Source organism: Zalophus californianus, chromosome 2, assembly GCF_009762305.2.
Source record: "Zalophus californianus isolate mZalCal1 chromosome 2, mZalCal1.pri.v2, whole genome shotgun sequence".
Lineage (NCBI taxonomy): Eukaryota > Metazoa > Chordata > Mammalia > Carnivora > Otariidae > Zalophus > Zalophus californianus.
Genome location: NC_045596.1, coordinates 117,887,028 through 117,908,145, shown reverse-complemented (window position 1 = coordinate 117,908,145; position 21,118 = coordinate 117,887,028). Strand labels below are relative to the sequence as shown.

At 37.4% G+C, this 21,118-nt stretch overlaps 1 protein-coding gene across 1 annotated transcript; it reads right to left on the bottom strand.

Annotated features, from left to right (window-relative positions):
• Nucleotides 1-261: 261 nt before the first annotated feature.
• On the bottom strand, nt 262-21,069 carry ZNF330 (zinc finger protein 330). Its single transcript, XM_027599733.1, has 10 exons — nt 20,880-21,069; nt 18,666-18,798; nt 16,703-16,722; nt 16,527-16,597; nt 13,922-14,001; nt 8,118-8,244; nt 7,725-7,829; nt 3,323-3,369; nt 2,366-2,483; nt 262-1,211 (listed from the first exon to the last, which is right to left on the bottom strand). Exons 2-10 carry the CDS (start codon nt 18,783-18,785, stop codon nt 937-939), a joined length of 963 nt encoding a protein of 320 aa, XP_027455534.1. The 5' UTR covers nt 18,786-18,798; nt 20,880-21,069; the 3' UTR covers nt 262-936.
• Between the last annotated feature and the right edge of the window lie 49 nt (nt 21,070-21,118).

Genomic DNA, 21,118 nt, shown 5'->3' with positions numbered 1-21,118 from the left:
ACATTCCTCTCTAGCACACCACCCCAATCCACCGCCAGTGCAAGGTGTACAACCGGAACCTGCGCCCACAACTGCCTGTTCTCCACCTACCACGAGTGACGGACCCCAGCCGCATAAGTCTGCGTCTACCACACCACTAATCTGTTACCTATTTTGCATAGTAGATGAAAAATGAAGCAGTTTATAAAAAAAATATTGGAAATGCTTTCCAAAATAAGTTTAAAAAGTTGAGAACAAGAAATTAAATAGCAAAAGTACATAAGTGAAATACTAGATTTATTCAAAGACGAATGCATAATGCATCTGTGTAATAATACTGTCTCCGTGTCTCTGAAAACTAGCTACGTAGTCACCTTTGTCTATACGTTTAGGCATTCATAACAGGTACTATTCAGGGCACATACCGTGAGGAAAAAAAATCAATGAGTAACTGCTAAAACATACATATCATGACTACTTAAGATAACATGAATATTTACTGAAAATCTGACTCTCCTCCTGTGGACCTACAAGGAAAAATACAATAATTGGTTTTACCCATTACCATCTTACAAAATCAGAATGAATATAAGCAGTGTTTTTTAATAAAAACAGCAATTTAATTTCCATCAAATATATTACCATCCTATTCTTTCATCCTGTGTATGTATCTAATCGGCATAACCTATGATTACTGAAATCAGTAAAACTCCAATCCACGACGCTTCAATGGCTTGGATCAATAAACATCTTACATTTGGAACTCATTTTTCTTATGCTATAAGCCTGATTATCAGTTCCTATAAAAATGCTATGCCCTACTCCTTGCCCCCGTGAGTGTGACTAGTCTTTTGCACAAGGCTAAGTGACAGTACTTCCGAACATCCACACCCAATTCATCAAGCACACATATTCCGGCTCCTCTCAGACACGGTCACCCATGGGCAAGCCGTTCTCCTAGTTGTCTTGTTCCTCATAGTGGGCATAGCCACTGGCATAGGTCCTTCCTAAATTCAAATTAGTAAATAAATCGGATGACTCAGCATCTGAATCCTTTCCCACTTCATCTTCTTCCTCTTCATCATCCTCTGCTTCATCTTCATCTTCCTCTTCATCATGGTAGCTGCTATCACCATACTTATCAGAAGAAAGGTTCTTCCAATAGGTGTCATACCCAGAAGCTCCATCTCCCTCTTCACCTCCAGTCTGCCTGCCAAATTTCAGGGAGCGTGCTGCAAAAGACAGATATGTACATGACACTTTGTTCCGATTCTTTACATCTTCACTTTTCTCTATAATATACAAAATTCTACGAACTTGATTGGCTTTTTCTTACTCCCATTTTCCTAATTTCCTGACTTAATACTTAACTGGAAAGAAAGGAGACCTTAGTAACAACAATCGGTTCTATCCTACTCACTCTATATACATACCATATATAGCAAATAATAAAGACAACAGTGTCATTTCGCTAAATCTAGAAAAAGTTGGAAAACAAAATAAGAACAATAGCATTCTCCAAACAGAATTCAAATAAGGCGTGTTAAAAACTGAAATGCTCTTCATTTGATGGATTAAAATTTTATTTTTAAATCACAGAACTGTTGAATTCATGTCACTACACATTTTTCTTAAGAGAACTACTCTGTAATTCTGGTGTCCAACAAGACAAAGCCCTTCATTTCTTCTGCCTAAGTGGCAATACGGTTTAGTGCAAAAAATCAGCAAAATCATCAGTCTCACCTCATTGTACAACTACATCTTTGATTAAACAAAAGTACTGTCAGGGTCATTTAGAATTATGGTTCCATTCTGCTACGTTTGGTAAAGAGTCAAATTCTCTTTAACAAAATTGTAAGCTGCGTTACTACAAGCATGTTTGTAGTAGTCTTACTCCTTCATAGTGAAGTTATATAAAAACCACAAAACAATTTCCTATAGTAGTGATATATTACATAATAAGCATAGCTACTCAAATACCACACACCTACAAAAAGCTTCAGAATGAATTCCAACTTCCAAGCACTGAAGATTACCAGCACTAGAATATTAAAAGATTTATAGCTACTCAATTATTTAACAAGGAAAGCTTCAGCAAAGGCAGAAAAATCACTTTTTGGTCTTAAATTTCAGTATTCACTATGTCATTAACTGAGTCAAATGCCAAATATCAAAGTGAATGATGGTGTATTTCTTAAGTTAAACTGAGACACTTCACCCACAAATTTTCCAAGGCTGTAAAATTCCATCTGCTTAAGACAACACATTCATCTTTTCAAATACGAAGAGGAGGCACAAACAAAAATAGAAAGAGAAAAAAAAGAGATAAATCTTATCTAAGCAAGAAAGCAAAATCACTCCATTGGTATTTTAAGAAGAGCCTTACTTGACATGCTGAGATCCTTAGTTTCCTGAGTTTCATGTCCACATTTGGGGCAGGGAGGCTGTTTTCCTTTTTCTTGCTTAAACACTTTGCTCCTTGTATGATCATCACAGAAACAAGCCTACATAGGAGAAGTAAAAATAAGCAAGTAAATAAATAATTCAAAAAAATATACAAAATTATTCAATATTTCCTGGAGATTTAGACGCAGTTTTGTTAGGGTAGAGATTAAGACTTTTGTTGGGACTGGTCACACTCCTGATTTAAATTTCTTAAGGGAAATGGTCTTTGCCAGAACTCTTTGAACTATGACCTAACATAAAGCAGAAACTATACACAGGATATGAACAGTGTAGGCACACTGATTCATTCATAAATATATGAGGATAAGCAAAATTGGAAGAGAGATCTAAGGCAGAGGAAACAGCATAGACAACACCTGAAAGCCATTTGGCCAAACTGGGGCAGATCTGAGAGAGAAACAAGAGATAGGGTTAGGACCAGAAGAACCGGAGAAATGTTTCTGACAGGAAGTGAATTCGCTGCACCTGTTTAGTGATCTTTGACAAACAGAAATGCTGGAGATAAGATCTAAGGAAATAGAACATTATGGAAATCTTTACTTTACTCAAACTCTCCGAAGCAAGTGAATTTTGATGTTAATTAAAATATACTCTCAACATTTTGGTCAGAATATTCTCCATAAACGTAAGGTGTAAAAACACTGAGCCAAGATTCAGGAGACATGTGCATTAGTGTCAACTCTAAGATAAGCCAACTGGATGACCTTTGGAAAGTCATTCAGCTTTCTCAATTCAATTTCACCATCTCCAAAATAGAAGAAGTAAACTACATAATGTTTAAAGACCCCTGTAGATTAATTATAGCTATAAATAATCCAAGGTGGAGGAGTACTGGGATTAAAAACCAAATCTAAAAATAACAAACAAACAAGTATACCTTACAACGGAGACAGGAATGCTGACCAAGTCGATTGCATGAAACACCTATGGGCAAAAATACATAATGTCCAGATTCAAACTTGGAACGAAACCACTATTTTCTACAGATTTATACTTGATGTACTTAGATCAATTATTAACATTTTTTTTGGTCTCATAATATAACCTAGAGGGCACATAAAATGAGATGGAATCCCCAGCCAGAAGGAAAGAAACAAAGTGCACACACCCAGCATTCTTTCGCTAGTATGACACTAATTACTCTCCAATCTCCTTCCATTTCTCCCGATCTAGGAGATGGCAAACTTCATTAATTATATTGAGAAAACTGAAACGGTGAGACAGCCTTTTTTCCATGACACTGGCTGAAGTTCTTCCCTTTATCACATAATGCTTAAATCTCAAAAAGAGGAACGCCTGGGTGACTCAGTCACTTAAGCATCTGCCTTCAGCTCAGGTATGATCCCGAGGTCCTGGAATGGAGACCCACATCAAGCTCCCTGCTCAGCAGGGAGTCTGCTTCTCCCTCTGCCCCTCCCCCTGCTCATGCTCTCTCACTCTCTCTCTCAAGTAAATAAATATCTTTAAAAAATAAATAAATCTTAAAAAGAATAATTTTCTCCATTAATATATAATCTCTCCTGATGATGCAGGCTATTGCCACTTTTTGCATAACTTCTGACAAGGGAATGGAATACTTCAGGTAGAAAGGGTGGTTATGAAGAGAAAATAATATTCAAGTGGGCAGGAAAAGATGGGAAAAATCCCAAAATATTTTATTACTATTTTAGTCAGTAAGCCATGTCAATTTTGGTCATTACCTATAATTACTGAGGAAAAACCTAAACTTAAGTGCAAATATATTAGAAAAGCCAGAATGTCTGGCACATATTGACTGTGCCAGAAATGGAAGAAAAAAATAAGTACCAGAGGTATAGAAAGAGAAAATAAACTAAGCCTTACACTAATAAAGCCTGAATATAAACTAGTAACTTTCAATTCACTTAGAGGTCTTGAAAAAATAAAAAGGAAAACAAGTAAAAGGAAGCCTGTCATTGTAATGCAAATATTTGACCAGATGTTTCTAATTTGGGAATTCTTTTACTTAATTTTGCCTGGTTCATGGGTAGCCTCTTTTATGTGAACAGGCAAGTATTTTTTTTACACTCAGAAATGATGCTCTCAATTATATGTATTATTATTGCTTCTGTCCAAGTATTCTGCTTTCTTCCACAGTAATGCCAATAATTCAGTTGGATATGTATTATTTGTCCTATGTGTTAATAATAAAAGTTAAAAAATCAACTGAGTACTTACTATATACAGTTGACCCTTAAACAACATGGGTTTGAACTATGCAAGTCTGCTTATGTGCAGATTTATTTCAATAAATACAGTGCAGTGCTTTAAATGTATCTTCTCTGCCTTATGATTTCCGTAGTAACGTTTTACTTTCTCTAGCTTACTCTATTGTAAGAATATATCATATAGTACATATAAAATATGTGTTAATCAACCATTTATGTTATCAGTAAGGCTTCTGGTCAACAGGAGGCTATTAGCAGTTAAGTTTTTGGGGAGTTAGAAGTTATATGCAGATTTTCAACTGTGCAGAGGGTTGGTGCCCCTAACCCTCATATTGTTCAAGGGTTAACTATATTAGGCATATATAAGTATACCAAAGTACTCCAATAATAACCATATTATTTCATTCAGTCTGTAGGGACAAAAATCTGAAATCTCAATCATTTCCACCTGAAGATATGCCCAGGGAGTTTTTTGGTTCCTTCTTCATTCAGTCAAAAAAGAAAAAGAAAAAGGATATATTTAACCAAAATGTTATAAATCTCTTTCAAATACATAGCCAGAACACATACTGAACGTACAAAGCTCCCAACCCAAACTCCCAGTGTACACCAGGCATTTTTTTTTAAATATTTATTTATTTTTGACAGAGAGTAAGAGCGATCACAAGTAGGAAAAGCAGCAGGCAGAGGGAGAAGCAGGCTTCCCGCGGAGCAGGGAGCCCCACCTGGAGCTCCATTCCAGGACCCTGGGATCATGACCTGAGCAGAAGGCAGACGCTTAACTGACTGAGCCACTAAGGAGCCCAGGAATTTCTGATATAGAATCTTTTCCCACCCCCACTACTTGAGTCTTCTACATGCCACAAAGACATGATCCCAAGAAATTAATTTTGTCTATTTTACCCTCATCCTTACCTTCCGGGAACTCCACCTAGGATGGAACATGATCCTGCCATTCTTCTCTCCCTGATTACCTTCAAGCCAACACATATGCCCTCCGGTTCACTGCCCAGTTATTTCTCTCCCCAAGAGTTACAATTTTGGACTTATATAAACAATGCATTTCTCCCAGATTCTAAAAATAGTTTGACGGGGCGCCTGGGTGGCTCAGTCGTTAAGCGTCTGCCTTCGGCTCAGGTCATGATCCCCGGGTCCTGGGATCGAGCCCCACATCGGGCTCCCTACTCGGCGGGAAGGCTGCTTCTCCCTCTCCCACTCCCCCTGCTTGTGTTCCCTCTCTCACTGTGTCTCTCTGTCAAAAAAGAAATAAATATCTTAATAAATAAATAAATAGTTTGACTTTCCTAGTTTTAAACTGGGGAATGGTTTCCATTTTAAATCTATTTCTATGTCTTCTGAGTATTTTAAAAGAGGGCAGGCTGGGATGCGTCAAAGCCTCCCGATAACAAGCCATTTTAAATTAGAAGTCCCAGAGCCATTTTAATTATTTAAAAAAATAGAGGCAGAGTCAACATATTGGTTTTGTGTTTTCTTAAAACATCTTTCCCACTGATAATGCAGGTAAATAAGTACTTTAAAGAATTTCTATATCTCTCAATTCCCAAGTAAGGTCAAACCTATAAATGATGAGATATGACCAATGAAGGGGGTGGAAACAAGCTATATCTTTGTGGCCTATGGGTATGATTAGGAGAATATTTCAGAAAAAACAAGCATTGAACGGCAACTGGCAAAGGAAGAATGGCAAGAAAAAACTAAAGCAATGAAAAAAAGTAAAGAAGATAAACTACAGTAAACCAAAGACACCTAGGAACCTGCAATGAGCATAACCTTAATATGAAGTATCAAAGACATGATGATAGATTTATCTTAAAATCCTGTCAACTATTCTGCTTTTGTATTTTTCCTTTGCCTTTTACTGAATCACTAAAACTTCCTGATGAAATTATAGTCTTATCACTCACAGTTGCCTGTCTTTGGGGTCAAATGCTACAAAACACTTCAAGTTCTCAGGCCCAAATAAAGTAATTCAATTTTTATATTACAGATTTTGCAGAAGCCTAAAAATGGCTCAAAAATGCTATCTACTTTGAGATGTTCTTTAACCTTTGAGAATTTCTACAGGAATATTGTAAGAATTACATATATATGCAATTATGCATATATTAAAATTGACAATTTATCAACTTTAAATTTATAAGAGAATTTAGAGATTAGCATTTTGTATCAAAAGAAAAACCAAATTCAAGCAAGTGAGTATCTGGGGAATTTCAGCCTTTTCTATAATGATATTTAATAAGGGCTTTCTAAGTAAAAGGTACCATAATAACACTTTATATGGATTCTCATTTTAATTAACTCTTTGAAAAAGAAATTAGCATCTTCTTTTAATATATAAGGAAACTCAGCTTTAGAAAGATTTGGTGATTTGCCCAAAATCACATAACCAGGAGGTAGAATTTAAGTAATGTTTGACTCTAAATTTTGAGCTTTTGAGAATCAAAAATAATGCGGAAATAAAATGGAATCTATCTGTAAAGATAATACCATTGAGAACCAGTAACACTGATTCTCAAACTGAAAGATAAATGACAATTATGTGTGTGGGTAAAATACATAGGCCTGCAACCTACCACAGACTTCAAAGAATCTCAGGGATGAGGCCTGGGTGGCTGTACTTTTAAAAAACTTCCACAGGTGTTTCTGATGCATACTCTTGTCTAACAATCACAGAAACCAACTAGCAGGAACAAACCAGGGGTAGTATTACATATCACTTACTTGAAGGCATTTGGAAATGTGTATGGGTTTGGGGGGGGCGGCGGGTAGGGGTGGGAGTTGTTACAATAACTTGGAGATGAAAATGATACTTAGTACTCAGGACCAGGAAGGCTACAGTCCTATAATCAATCCCACATAACAAAGAACTGACCCAACCAAAATGCCAGTGGCATCCCTATTGAAAAAAACAGACTATGTGGTTCTGAATTTTTTTTAGAAATGGAAAATAGATATTAAGTTGAATTATAGTCCACAGGAGGCTGCATAAAAAACTAGATTCTTTTTTGAGTCTAACACTTAATACTATTAAGAATCCTGGGTATACAGGACATCTAATTTATGAAAACTTACATTTGAATGTTTCCGCCTCTAAAACCTGGCAGCTGGCTTGATGTTCAAATTGATCATCTTCACAGAGAAAGTTATGACAAAAAGAACAACTGAATATTCTGCCTCCTATTGGATTAAAAAACAAAACCCACAAATGTAAATATGATAAATTTCAATTTAAAGAAGCCATAAATATCAATTTAAAGAAGTCAAGCGATTTACTTCAGAATTACCCCAAAATGACACAGTAGTTTTTGTTCTGGTAAAGGCTACAATGAAAACTGCCAAACTGAACCATAAAAAAGTGGACTCCCACAATCCCCTGGCTACTCCTATAAAAAGAGCATCCCGAGTGTTTCAAAGTCAGCCTTTACTTAATACATTCAGGTTCACCACCTGCAGGTCATTACTCACCGTGGTCCCAGACACCTCGCTCGCACTCCACACACTCAGCGTCAGTAAGAGGGCAGGCACAGGCATGGGTACTAAGACATTTCCTACCATGGCAAACCCAGGCTTCACAGAAGTCACATATAGCACCCTGAAACCAAGGAACACAAAACATCTTTGTCACTTGCCTGGCTGCAACCACTGTTTAGCCAAGGGCAACCATCAAAATTGTATACATTTAGCAATTTATCAACCCTCAGCGATAGTGGGAGGCTTCGTTAAAAAAAAATTTTGTTTAAGCCAAAATTAAAAAAGAGGGTTCTCTGAAAATCAAACTACTTCACCAACAGCTATTTACAATATAAAAAACCTGGCCATAAATCAAAAGGAAAAGAAGGGGGAAACTATACACTTAACCCTAATATTAATCATTAAAGTAAGTCACGGAGCTAAAAGTGTTGCCTTCAAACTGAATTCTAATTTGAATGGTGTCCAGAGTCCACATTTCAGCATTCTTATCTATAACAATTAAAGTAACTAAACTGAATTTTTTCAATTAGAAATAATTCTGACTTCTAATTGAACATAATAATAAAAAAAAAGGCACAAACTTCCAGTTACATATTAAATAAGTCATGGGGATGTAGTGTATAGCATGGAGACTGTAGTCAATAACACTGTATTATTTATTTGAAAGTTGCTAAGAGTACTCTCTTAGTAGATCTTAAAAGTTCTCATCACAAGAAAAAAACTGTAACTATGTGAGGTGAGAGATGTTAACTAGACTTATTGTGGTGATTTTGCAATATACACAAATATCAAATCATGTTGTGCACCTGTGTGATACTGTGATTTATAATAAATATATATTCCATCTTCCAACAAAAAAAAAGGAAATATTTCTCACTTAAGAAAATTCCTTCCTGAATCATTTATAAAATAATTCACATAGCTGGGGCACCTGGGTGGCTCAGTTGGTTAAGCATCTGCCTTCGGCTCGGGTCATGGTCCCAAGGTCCTGGGATCGAGCCCCACGTCGGGCTCCCTGCTCGGCAGGAAGCCTGCTTCTCCCTCTCCCACTCCCCCTGCTTGTGTTCCCTCTCCCACTGTCTCTGTCTGTCAAATCAATAAATAAAATCTTTAAAAAAAATAAAAAATAAAAATAATTCACATAGCTTTCTAGAATAACTGAGAAAAAATATTAAACTTCTGTCAGCATCTTTTTTCTGTTAAGGTGACTTGTGCTTTGAATCATTACATTTCTTTGTGGCAAAAAATTAAAATAAAATATACAGAATTAAATACCAAGATAAGACTCTCCAATTTTACATCAAGATACATAAGATAGAAAGACTATACCTTTCAATGACACAATGACATCTATAAATGTCATTGTAGAATGTTAATGGCTAGAAATTAATAGAATATTAATGGCTAGAAAGAATCTTAAGAAAATGGGACTACGGACGCCTGGGTGGCTCAGTCAGTTAAGCATCTGCCTTGGCTGAGGTCATGATCTCAGGGTCCCGGGATCGAGTCCCACATCGGGCTCCTTGCTCAGCGGGGAGGCTGCTTCTCCCTCTGCCTGCCACTCCCCCTACTTGTGCATGCTCTCTCTCTCTGACAAATAAATAAATAAAATTAAAAAAAAAAAAAGAAAATGGGACTAGAAGGTCTTTCCTTTACAGGTGACAAATATGGGCCCAAGCCTTAAATCCAAATCCCAGAGCTACATTACAGTACAGCTAGGATTTAAACCATGGTGTTCCGAATCTCAATTCAGTGTTCTAGTATTCAAGACTCTGTAACAGAAGTAGTAAAGAACAAATAGAAAGGGTGTTTTTGCAGCTGTAAAAATGGATTATCACTGTGGATAGCAAATCCTCCAACACATCTCTTGGAACATTCAAGTTTCTAACAACAAAAAGATGACACACTAAACTGAGTAATCCTGGAGAGTTTACAAGAGATGATTTACAAAGGACAGGGAAAGGCTTAGAAAAAACATAAGGGATGATGCAGTTACCACCTCTGAGCCTGAAACAAGGGGAGTGGAGAAAGTTACCAGAACCTTGAGAGAGGATTACCGGGCCATATAGAGAGGAACTGTGGCCAATTCATTTCCAAACTAGGATAACCTGGTAGAGAGATCTGAGAGAATAAACACCCAGATTGTACTGTCCTCCCATCTACAGGTTGTCCTGCCAGGGTCTTCCATTGGCTGAAGCCAAAGGGAAGCCAGAAGGTAAGAAAGCCATTGATCTAGTCCATACACACAGGTCAGGTTCCCAGGGCAAAGCAGGGTGGGGAAGAGGGAAGAGAGAGGGAATTTCAACAGGCAAATAGAAGATTCCCAAAAAATTACTTTTCTAGAATTTACAGCTAATGATACATGAGTCTACTGAAATGTTTTATATAAGAGATCACTCATATTCATACAACTTAGTGAATTTTTTAAAAAGCATTTGATAAATCTGGACATAAGCAAGCTACCAAGGAAGATTACATTGATTTATGAATAAAGATAACAAGGACAATCCTGTATTTAAAATGAAGAGGAATTCACAAGATACTGATGAGTAAGTCTAGTTTCTTGCTTTTGTAAGATATGCACACATGAAATAGATCATATAAAGATGTGCTTCATGACAGAAAATTATGTTCTTGGGAAGTTGCTATAAATAAAATATCTGCTTGACACAGAGGTACTATTACTTTCCTCACGGAATGAAATTTGGACCTGAGCATAAAATCACACAACAGAGGGGAGCCTGGGTGGCACAGTCTTTAAAGCATCCAACTCTTGGTTTCGGCTCAGGTTGTGATCTCAGGGTTGTGAGATTGACCCCACGTCGGGCTCCGCACTCAGTGTGAAGTCTGCTTGGGTTTCTCTCTCCTTCTCCCTTTGTACCGCCTCCTCTCTCAAATAAATAAATAAATCTTTAAAAAAAAAATAAGTAAACCACACAACAGAATACAGTAAAATTGGTTAAAGAGATTTTTTAGTGAAAAAGACAGCAAAATGCATCGCACAACTCTTTTTATTACAGCATACCTCATTTTGTTGTGCTTCATTTTACTGCACTTCATAGCTAGTGTATTTTTTATAAATTGAAGGTATGTGATTACCCTGCAATCATTGGTGCCATTTTTCCAACAGAATTTGCTCACTTCATGTCTCTGCATCACATTTCGATAATTCTCACAACATTTCGAACTGTTTTATTATCATTATATTTGTTATGGTGATCTGTGATCCGTGATCTATGATATTACTATTATCATGGTGCACAAACCATGCCCATGAAAGATGGCAAATTTAATTGGTAAATGTTATATGTATTCTGACTGTTCTACCAACCACCTCTCTCCCTCTCCTCGGGCTTCCCTATTCCCTGAGACACAACAATATTGACATTAGGCCAACTGATAACCCTACAATGGCCTCTTAAGTGTTCAAGTAAAAGAGCTGTACATTTCTCACTTTTAAATCTAAAGCTAGAAATGATTAAGCTTCATAAGGAAGGCAGGCTGAAAGCTGAGACAGGCCAAAAGTAAGCCTCTTGTGCCAAATACTCAGCCAAGTTGTGAATGCAAAAAAAAAGCTCTTGAAGGAAACTAACAGTGCTATTCCAATGAACACACAAATGATAAAAAAGCAAAACAGCCTTATTGTTGATATGGAGAAAGTCTGAGTGGTCTGGATAGAAGATCAAATCAGCCACAACACTCTCCAAAGCCAAAGCCTAATTCAGAGGCCCTCTCTTCAGGTCTATGAAAACTGAGAGAGGTGAGGAAGCTGCAGAAGAAAAGTTGGAAGCTGGCAGAGGTTGGGTCATGAGGCTTAAGGAAAGAAGCCGTCTCCAAAACATCAAAATGCAAGGTGAAGCAGAAAGCGCTGATACAGAAGCTACAGCAAGTCATCCAGAAGATCCAGCTAAGATAATTCATGAAGGTGGCTACACTATGCCACAGATTTTCAGTGTTGACAAAATAGCCTTAAATTTGAAGATGCCATCTAGGACTTTCATAGCTAGAGAAGAGAAGTTAGTGCCTGGCTTCAAAGCTTCAAAGGACAGGCTGACTCTCCTGTTAGGGGCTAACAGAGCTGGTCGGTAACTTTAGGCTAAAATTAATACCAACCTACCATTCTGAAAAACCTGGGGCCCTTAAAAATTATGCTAAATCTACTCTGCCTGTGCTCCCTAAGAAATGGGACAAGAAAGCCTGGATGACAGCATATCTATTTACAACACGGTTTACTGAACACTTTACGCCCACTGTTGAGACCTACTGCTCAGAAAAAGGATTCTTTTCAAAATGCAGCTGGTACTCAAGAGCTCTGATGGGGAGATACAATTAAATTAATGTTTTCATGATTGCTAACACAGCATCCATTCTGCAACCCCTGCATCAACAAGTCATTTTGACTTTCAAGTCTTTTTATTTAGAAATATATTTCATAAGGTTATAGCTGCCATAGACGGTGATTCATCTAATGGATCTGGGGGCAAAGTAAATTGAAAACCTGGAAAGGATTCACGATCCTAGATGCCTTTAAGAACATTACTGATTCATGGGAACAGATCAAAATATCAACATTAACAGCAGTTAGGAAGAATTGATTCCAACTGTCATGGATAGCTTTGAGGGGTTCGAGACTTCAGTGGAGAAAGTTAACTGCAAATGTGGTGGAAATACCGAAAGAATAAAAATGTGGAGCCTGAAGATGGGACTGAATTGCTGCGACCTCATGATAAAACAGATGAGGAGCTGCTTCTTATGAATGAACAAAGAAAGTGATTTCTTGAGATGGAATCTACTCCTGGTGAAGATGCTGCAAAGAATGTTGAAAGGATTGAGAATATTTCATAAACTTGGCTTATAAAGCACCAGCAGGGTTTGACAGGACTGACTTCAATTTTGAAAGAAGTTCTCCTGTGGGTAAAATGCTATCAAATAGCATGACATGCTATGGAGAAATCGTTATTTTAAGAAATTGCAACAGCCACCCCAACCTTTAGTAACCACCACCCTGATCAGCGGCCAAGAACTTCAGAGGAAGACTTTCCACCAGCAAAAGATTACGACTCACTGAACGATCAGATCATGGTTAGCATTTTATAGCAATATTTTAAAAATTAAAGTATTTAAAATGTTTTTAGATTAATGCTATTACACATTAAATAGACTACAGTATAGTAAATACTGTAAACATAAACCTTTACATGCACTGGAAAACCAAAAAATTAATTTTGACTTGTTCTATTGCAATATTTGCTTTATTACAACTGTCTGTAACCAACCTACAATATCTCTGAGGTATGCCTGTATTTAAAACAATGAATTTCCTTAGAAAATTCTACATGTAATGAGGAAATTATGCTTAAGTCTATGTTAAATATGTATTCTTTTTTGAAATGTAAAGCTATAAAAAAGCTACTAATACTAGGTTCTTTTGAAACTAGGCTGCTTTTTAACCAAAAGTTTGAACCTTGCTTAAGCAGGGCTTTCAGTACAGTAAGTGACATTCTATGAAGTCCGATTAAGATACTTTAGAAAGGTACCACTGACAAATGAATTTTTAAGTCAACTTTGAATAAGTTTCCATTTCTTGTATGTCTTCCAATGAGAAAAAAAGGAAGCAATCAAAAATAAGTGGATAATATAGGAAAATCATACAAAGAATATGCACAGATAATCCAGAAAACTCCAGACTGACTGAATCAAGGACAAAACAGTGCTATTTAGAAAAAATAACCACTGGCCAGAAACTTTTCTTATCCTTGGAAACCTGCTCGTCTAAGAAACGAAGACAAGAAACTTACCACCATTGCAAGGCCAGTACTATACACACCAGCATGCTTTATGACACAGTCTGAAGACTTCATCATGCACTTCGTTTTCCCTGTAAAGAGACAATTTGCATTATTAGTCTTGCAAAGTAGTACATGTAAGTATTCACTAATGCCACTTTTTATCTAGCCTCAATTCCTATAGAAATAACTTGAAAATGGATAGAAATCAGTTTACTGCTCATATTACTAAAAAAAAAAAAAAAGACTGATATAACAGACATCTAACCTGAATCAGATCTTTTAAGATTAGGAATTTACTAGTAAATCTATAAAAATGTATTGCACAATAAAATTATATGTTAATTATTGTTTGTACTAAAATCAGAAATTGCAAGTTACAGGTGTAATCTAACAATCATCAGAGCAGTTTAAAATCTTGTGAATTTTCAGATGAATTAATACAGATTTTAAAAAGCTATGCTTTAAAATGAATTTTACAGTTTATAAGTCACAATAAAAACAGCCTGGTTTGAAGTTATTGCTTATTTCTTTCCACAGAACATCTCAAACCAAACCAAACAATGATAATGTAACTTACCTAGTTCTTTTTCCCCCAAATAAACATTCTCCCCAAAGCATTTTGAAATAGTGCCCGAGTGAATGGAAAAAACAGGAATATAGTGCTAGAGCTAAAAATCACAATATAGCCACAAAAGCTCTGATCTAGCAGCAAATTACCAACGTGAAACACTATCAGGAAATTCACTCATCATATACTATGTCAAAATTAAGGTGACATATTAATCACCCATCTCAGACTCTGCAAAGTAGAAAATGAAACACACAGAAGATGCACAATTTTCCATTATCTTGATTATCTGAGGAACAAAGCTAGGACAACAGGAAATGGGAAGAAAGACTGGAAATGAGACAGCAGCCACCCAACTGTTTCATGTCTAAGTATAAGAATCAGTAAGTAGGAAATAAATCCATGTACACAGCACTATATAACTGAAGCCCAGCCAACAGTGAAAATATGGGATGGTCCTAGTAAGAACTCAATCTTCCTAATCTATTTTCTCATTCTTTTTTTTTAAATATTTCACTTATTTGAGACAGAGAGAGAGAGCACGCACGCGAGCGCACAAGCTGGGGGAGGGACAGAGGGACAGGGAAAAGCAGACCACCCCATCTCGCCCAGCAGGGAGCCCAACGCAGGGCTGGATCCCAGGACCCTGAGATCATGACCTGAGCCTATGTCACCAGATACTTAACTGACTGAGCCACCCAGGAGCCCCTCTACTTTCTCATTCTATATTCGTCTTTTATAAAATAAGGCTATAAAAACTGGCAGACAAGTAGTCTCTCTAGGCCAGTATTTTTTTTTTTTTTTAAGCAGGCTCCATACTGGGCCTGCTTAATGCCGGGCTTGAACTCATGACCCTGAGAGCAAGACCTGAGCTGATAAACCTCAAAAGATGGCCTCTTTGAAAACTAGAACTACGCTAGAAATATTCAGGGATATAGCCCTAAACTTTCTCAACTTTCTGCAATGTTATTATACATAAACACATTTATGTGAGTATATCCCAAACTGTGTTCCACCTGAGACCATCATCCCATAACCAAAGGGAATATTTGTTCAAATAAAAGTTTGGGGAGTAAATCTGGTGTGAACAAAATTAATTAGGTTTCTTTACTGGAGGTCTTCAGAACCTTTAACATACAAATATGTAACAGAAATTTCCCAGACAGAAAGGCAGGAATGAAACAGGCAGCATTTCTCAAGTGTATGCATTATTTTAAGAAATACCTATTAAGAGATGCCTGTTCGGCTCAGGTCCTGATCTCACTGTTGCGAGATCGAGCCCTGCATTAGGCTCTGCACCGGGCATGGAGCATGCTTGGGATTCTCTCTCCCTCTCCCTTTGCCCCTCCTTCTGTCTCTCCCTTTCCACCACCCCCCCCAAAAAAAAGAAAAGAAAAGAAAGAAAAAAATACCTATTAATAGCTCAAGTATTCTGTGGAAGGCTATTTGGAAAACACCAATCTTGTTGTTCTGTGAACTACCGTTTAGTTTTACCATTTAGTTTACTTTGAATAATCGTTTACTCTGAATAAATACCCGGGAACTGAATACGTAGCTTAGGAACTCTATTGCAATCACTTGGGAAAACATATGAGGAAATTCAAGAATCACATGCTAAGTGCCAAACAGAAAAAACTGGCATCAGTAAATGTGGAATAAATTTATTCTCAATGGTCAAAGAGACTGTGGGCTATATCAGCAGGAATCAAAACTTAGAAAAGTATACAAACAGATATCAACAAGACAAAGTTAGTATAACTAAAAATTCAGATCACCAAATGTTATCAGTGTGAAATCTGATCTTTTAATGTTTACAACATGGTGGTAACCTATATCTAAACTGTACCTTAATTATTTTTCAACATTACATCAAAGAGACAAAATCAAGACTTGACAGTGTTAGACAGACCAAATAACAATTTGTTATTTCATTAATGGTAAGGTCTAACTGTACTATAAAAAATGACAAATCAGTCAAACTGATTAACTGCAAAACAAATGGCTGATGAAAGAAAAGGTTTAAGTCCTCAGTTATCATATACTTACCACACTGTGCACAAATTGGTAACTTCTGTACAGAATTGCAAAAATAGCAAAACGCTCTATTCTTCTGCCGCCTTGTCATGTGAAATAAAATTTTAAAATACAGTCAATATCAAATAAAAGGTGAGAGGATCTATATTATTACATATAGATAGAAAAAGAAATAAATAAAAGTTTACCTCTGACACTTGTCACATTCCTGTAAAATGTAAAAACATAACATTAATTTTCTGATTGAAAACTCCAAATTTACCTGCATTATAAAGAATACCGTTTTTCATTTTAAAATTTAAGTAACACTTCCCCAAAGCCTCCAACTTCACCCACATATACAAGCATCTATACATACTTTAATAACAAAGGTATGTTCCCGTACCTACCACACCAAAGAAAGGAGTAGCATTTCCACAAGAGGCTATATAAATACAGCAATGGTTTGTTTTGGGGTTGTGTTTTTTTGTTGTTGTTGTTGTTGATCTTGCTTTTTAATCAGACAAATATTACAGAATGGACACAAGAAATGGTAGAGAACACAATATGATGAAGCTTGCAGAAAATCTAGAATCTTAAACATGGTACTAAAAGTTCTCAACAATCTGGTCCCTAACCACTTTCAAACCTTGCTGACTTTAGCTTAAAGTCACTATTTGTTCAGCCATTCATGAAATAGGTCTTATATTCTTTCCATGCCTTACTATTCTAATAATTTTCCTTGAAAAGTCTATCCTTACAATCTTTACCTGTTGAAAGTTTTGGTGATGAACCCACCTCCTCTGTGAACTGTACCCCATCCACGCACTCAAGTTTATCCCTGCTTTGCCCAAATGTACCTTAGTCTTAACTGTCCATTTATTACAACACTTACTAAATTCTAGTCTTCATTATGTGTATTTATGTATGTGAGTCAATTCTTTTGTCTGTCCCATAACCCTCTTCCCTAGAAATTACCCTGAAGGGAGTCTCTACCATCTGTCCTATCTGTGTTATGTAACCCTGGTCCCTCCCACCGCCCCCCACGCCAGCCATAAACTCTAGCAGGGCTATCTTCTTTCCCTCTCCGACAACATTATGGGATGTGAGACACACAAGCTACCAGTACCTACAAACCCAAACAAATGGGGTAAGACAATCTGAGAAAATGGAACTAATAAGGAAAAAGAAACCCAAGCAAAAGATGGCCCTACAAGGTCGTTCCAGGTTCCAGTTGTCTAAGTCCCGCGTCCCTGCTACATCCTTGCCCTTCGCAACTACATGCTAGTAAATGTAGTAAACAGAAACAGAGGTAATACAGAAATAGTAAACTCTTTTTCTCCCTAAAGTTACTTAAGTTGGATTGGTCACTTATAAACAAACAAATCTTAAGAAATACACAAGACAACTGATCTATCAACTTGTCAAAACAAGGACTGTCATTCATTTTTGTACACCCCACAGTGCCTAAAATAGGACCTGGCACAAAATAGATGCAAAAGAAACATTCAGGGAATTAAGTCCCATTAAGCATTTCATATGATCTTTAGGTGAAACAAAAGAAGAAGAAGAAAGAGGAGTAGCAGGAATAGAAAAAGTAGAGAGGACTGGAAATGGGAAAATATGGGACAACTCAGAGAAACACGGCCAAAAAAAGGAGAGGGGTTATAATCACATGATAATCTTGTTTTTTTCACACTTTGACCAAACAAGCCCAGAAATGATCAGGACTAACCCACTGAGCACAGGAAAAGAAGGTAACAGGACAGTTAGCCACAAGAGAGGTCAAGAAAAGTGAAAAGTTTAGAAAAGAGAAATCAAATGAGTTAAGAACTGCTAAGAGAAATAACGAAAAGGCTCCAACTAATAGGACAAATTATGCGTATAAGGTTAGAGAAGCTGGAAAACATCACACAATCCCTAGTATGTATTCTTGTTTCCTATCAACTAACAGCAGCCAAGGTAATAATAAGGTTTATAAATAACATAAAATCAAACAAAATCATTGCTACTCCGCATTAATGAAAACAATGGACATGCCTCTACCACAGATTTGAAATTCAGTAAAATATATGCAGCAACACTGTATTCACTAAAATTTTATTCAGGCATTTTTCAGATAAGTATTATACCGCTTTTCAACCACCAACAGGTATCCAAAAAAGCTGTTACCATTGACGCATTGCATGGGTGTTTAGCTAAATCTATGGTGCTTCTTGATGCTCTGAGCTGTTTTTCACGTTCCCGGCGGTTCTCTGCCTTCTTCCTCGCACCAGTCTTTTTTTTAGGCATTTTACCCCACTTTCTGCACAAGAAAAGAGAGAAGATACAATTGCCTGGTTGCATTTGCTTTTGTAAATAAACCAAGAAATAGTAGAATGAAGTGTTTTTACTCATTAAATTTTAAACTCAAACCTGTCATTTTGACTGGTAAGCACATTTTAAGCCTTTATGAAATATTAAATATACATTACCCCAAACAAAATAGATAACTTTTAAAATAAGGCACTTATTTGCACTACCAAACAATTCTAAAAAATGTAAACATCAAAACAATTTATCCTAGAAGCCACACGTTTTCTTTTCCCAGTGAGAAAAAAGAGAAAAAGTTTCTCTCATGTTAAGTATTCTTTAAAAATTACTCTGTACATGGGGTGCCTAGGTGGCTGGGTACTGGAATCAAGCCCCCACCCCCCCCAACTCCGCCTTGGGGTTCCATTCTCAGTGGGGAGTCTGCTTGAAGATTCTCTGTCCCTCTGCCCCTCCCCCTGCTTAGGCTCCTGCTCTCTCAAATAAATCTTTAAAAAAAACAAAAATAAAAAACAAAAGTTACTCTGTACTAAATTTTTTTAAAAATTAGGCATATATCATTAACAATAGTTTAAAAGTATATTATTTACTCAGTTTATATCATTTTTTGAGCTATACATTCAACTTGACGTTAAGATTTGAAGTATAAAAAGTCTTATTTCTCCTGTGTAATATCTAAACAAAACATCTAACAAGTAAAGTCAAATGACAACATTAACTACAGAGCCAACCCCCTCTGAAAAGATATTAAAGGTACTGTAGTTGCTTTGACTCTGGAAGCTGCTCTTCTCTACATGTAAGTGAGCATATAATTTTAACAGAGTTCAAATTTATGTTTAAGAGTATGTATTATATATGAGTATGTATGTAAAGCCCTGTATAAATAAGGACTTTAAAACGGGCTTTCATCTTTCATCACTTAGTTGAAAGAACTACCACATTTAGAAAAACAAGATTTTTACTAAATAACACGTTTTCATTTGGCTATTCATCCAGTCTGCACACTACAAGTTCCTGGAGGATTTCAGCCCTGTCTTTCTTGACAATGTTTACCTCCCCGCCCTGCCTGGCATATATTAAGCAGTCAATAAAGGAAGAGACACACTGATAAATGGGCCTATTATGTACTTGCTTCACAATATGAATCTCAAGTTTCTTAACATTCTTCAAAACACATACTTTTTTAAGTCTTTTCTAAGAGTGATTCTCAAAAACCAACTGTAGAAATTCCTAAAAAATACAGATTTACGTCGAGGCCCTATTCAAGATCTACAAATTCTAAACTTCCAAGGACCGGATTAAGTTTCACTGGTGACTGTGACACAATCTCCCTGAAGGCACGAACACTGTCTTCAAAGAAACCAAAACACGTCCATGATACATGAAGAGAATTCCAAGAAACCACACTTTGAAGGAATTCACATTTCTCATTTAAAAGGCCCTATTACCACAGGGCGAAATCACGCACCAGCTAGCTCGTCTTACTAAGTTTTCCTACTTTGGGTTTCAACTCTTATGTTAAAATGTCCAAGCAAAAGCCAAGGGGCGGGAAGCTGCGACTTAAAAATATAGACAAATCAGGCCAGGAGGTTTAGTAGGTGGTCAGCTAAGTAACGTACAAGCCCACGAGATCACTTTCAGTATTCAAAACGACCAAATTCTACAGGGTGAAAAAAATTGTGTAGTCCCCTGCCAAAGGAACTCAGAAAACAATCCGGGGTGATCATCCCGGTGAATTTTTGCGTCCCCCAGAGATGAATCGGCTCCGGCTGAGCCTCGATTTTTTTCTCCATTTGGTTTGGAAACTTAAAAGAGTGAATTTTTTCACGCCTTATATGGGTTTAAGCCCTTCTCCAGCAACGCTTCGACTTAAGACGTGGCCTGTCATCAAATGAGGAAAAAGGCACAGGGTCAGCGCGGCTTTGGAGGAAAAGCCTGCAATCGGAGGACCCAGCGGGGTGAGGGGGGGGCGTCCAGAGGCGACAGCGGCGGTGCCACGCGGTTGGGGGAACTGACAACCATCACCCGCCCGAGGGACACCCTCCCTCACGCGCGCTCCGGGCCGACCTCGCTCACCCTTGCGGGGAGGCCGGGCTCACTCCGGGGGCAGAGGGGCAGGGAAGAACGTGAGACCTGCCCGCGGCAGCAGCAACTCCAACTTGCGGGCCACGACTCCAGGGAAAGAGCTACTAGAACCGAAGAACGGTGGGCAAAGCCAATTTCCGACACTAGAAGCCGGACCGGATGTCCTCTTACGTCAGCAGCGTCCTTACGACAGCACGTCGACAGGAAGGGGCCCGCCCACTACTGTTTGC

Excerpts from the sequence above, each read along its gene's own strand:
- ZNF330 (XM_027599733.1), bottom strand. The coding sequence starts at position 18,785 with ATGCCTAAAAAAAAGACTGGTGCGAGGAAGAAGGCAGAGAACCGCCGG. Across the intron at positions 16,598-16,702 it reads GAATGTGACAAGTGTCAGAG|GCGGCAGAAGAATAGAGCGT; the intron begins GTAAACTTTTAT and ends TCACATGACAAG. Across the intron at positions 8,245-13,921 it reads GTACTGGCCTTGCAATGGTG|GGTGCTATATGTGACTTCTG; the intron begins GTAAGTTTCTTG and ends CCTTGGTTTCAG.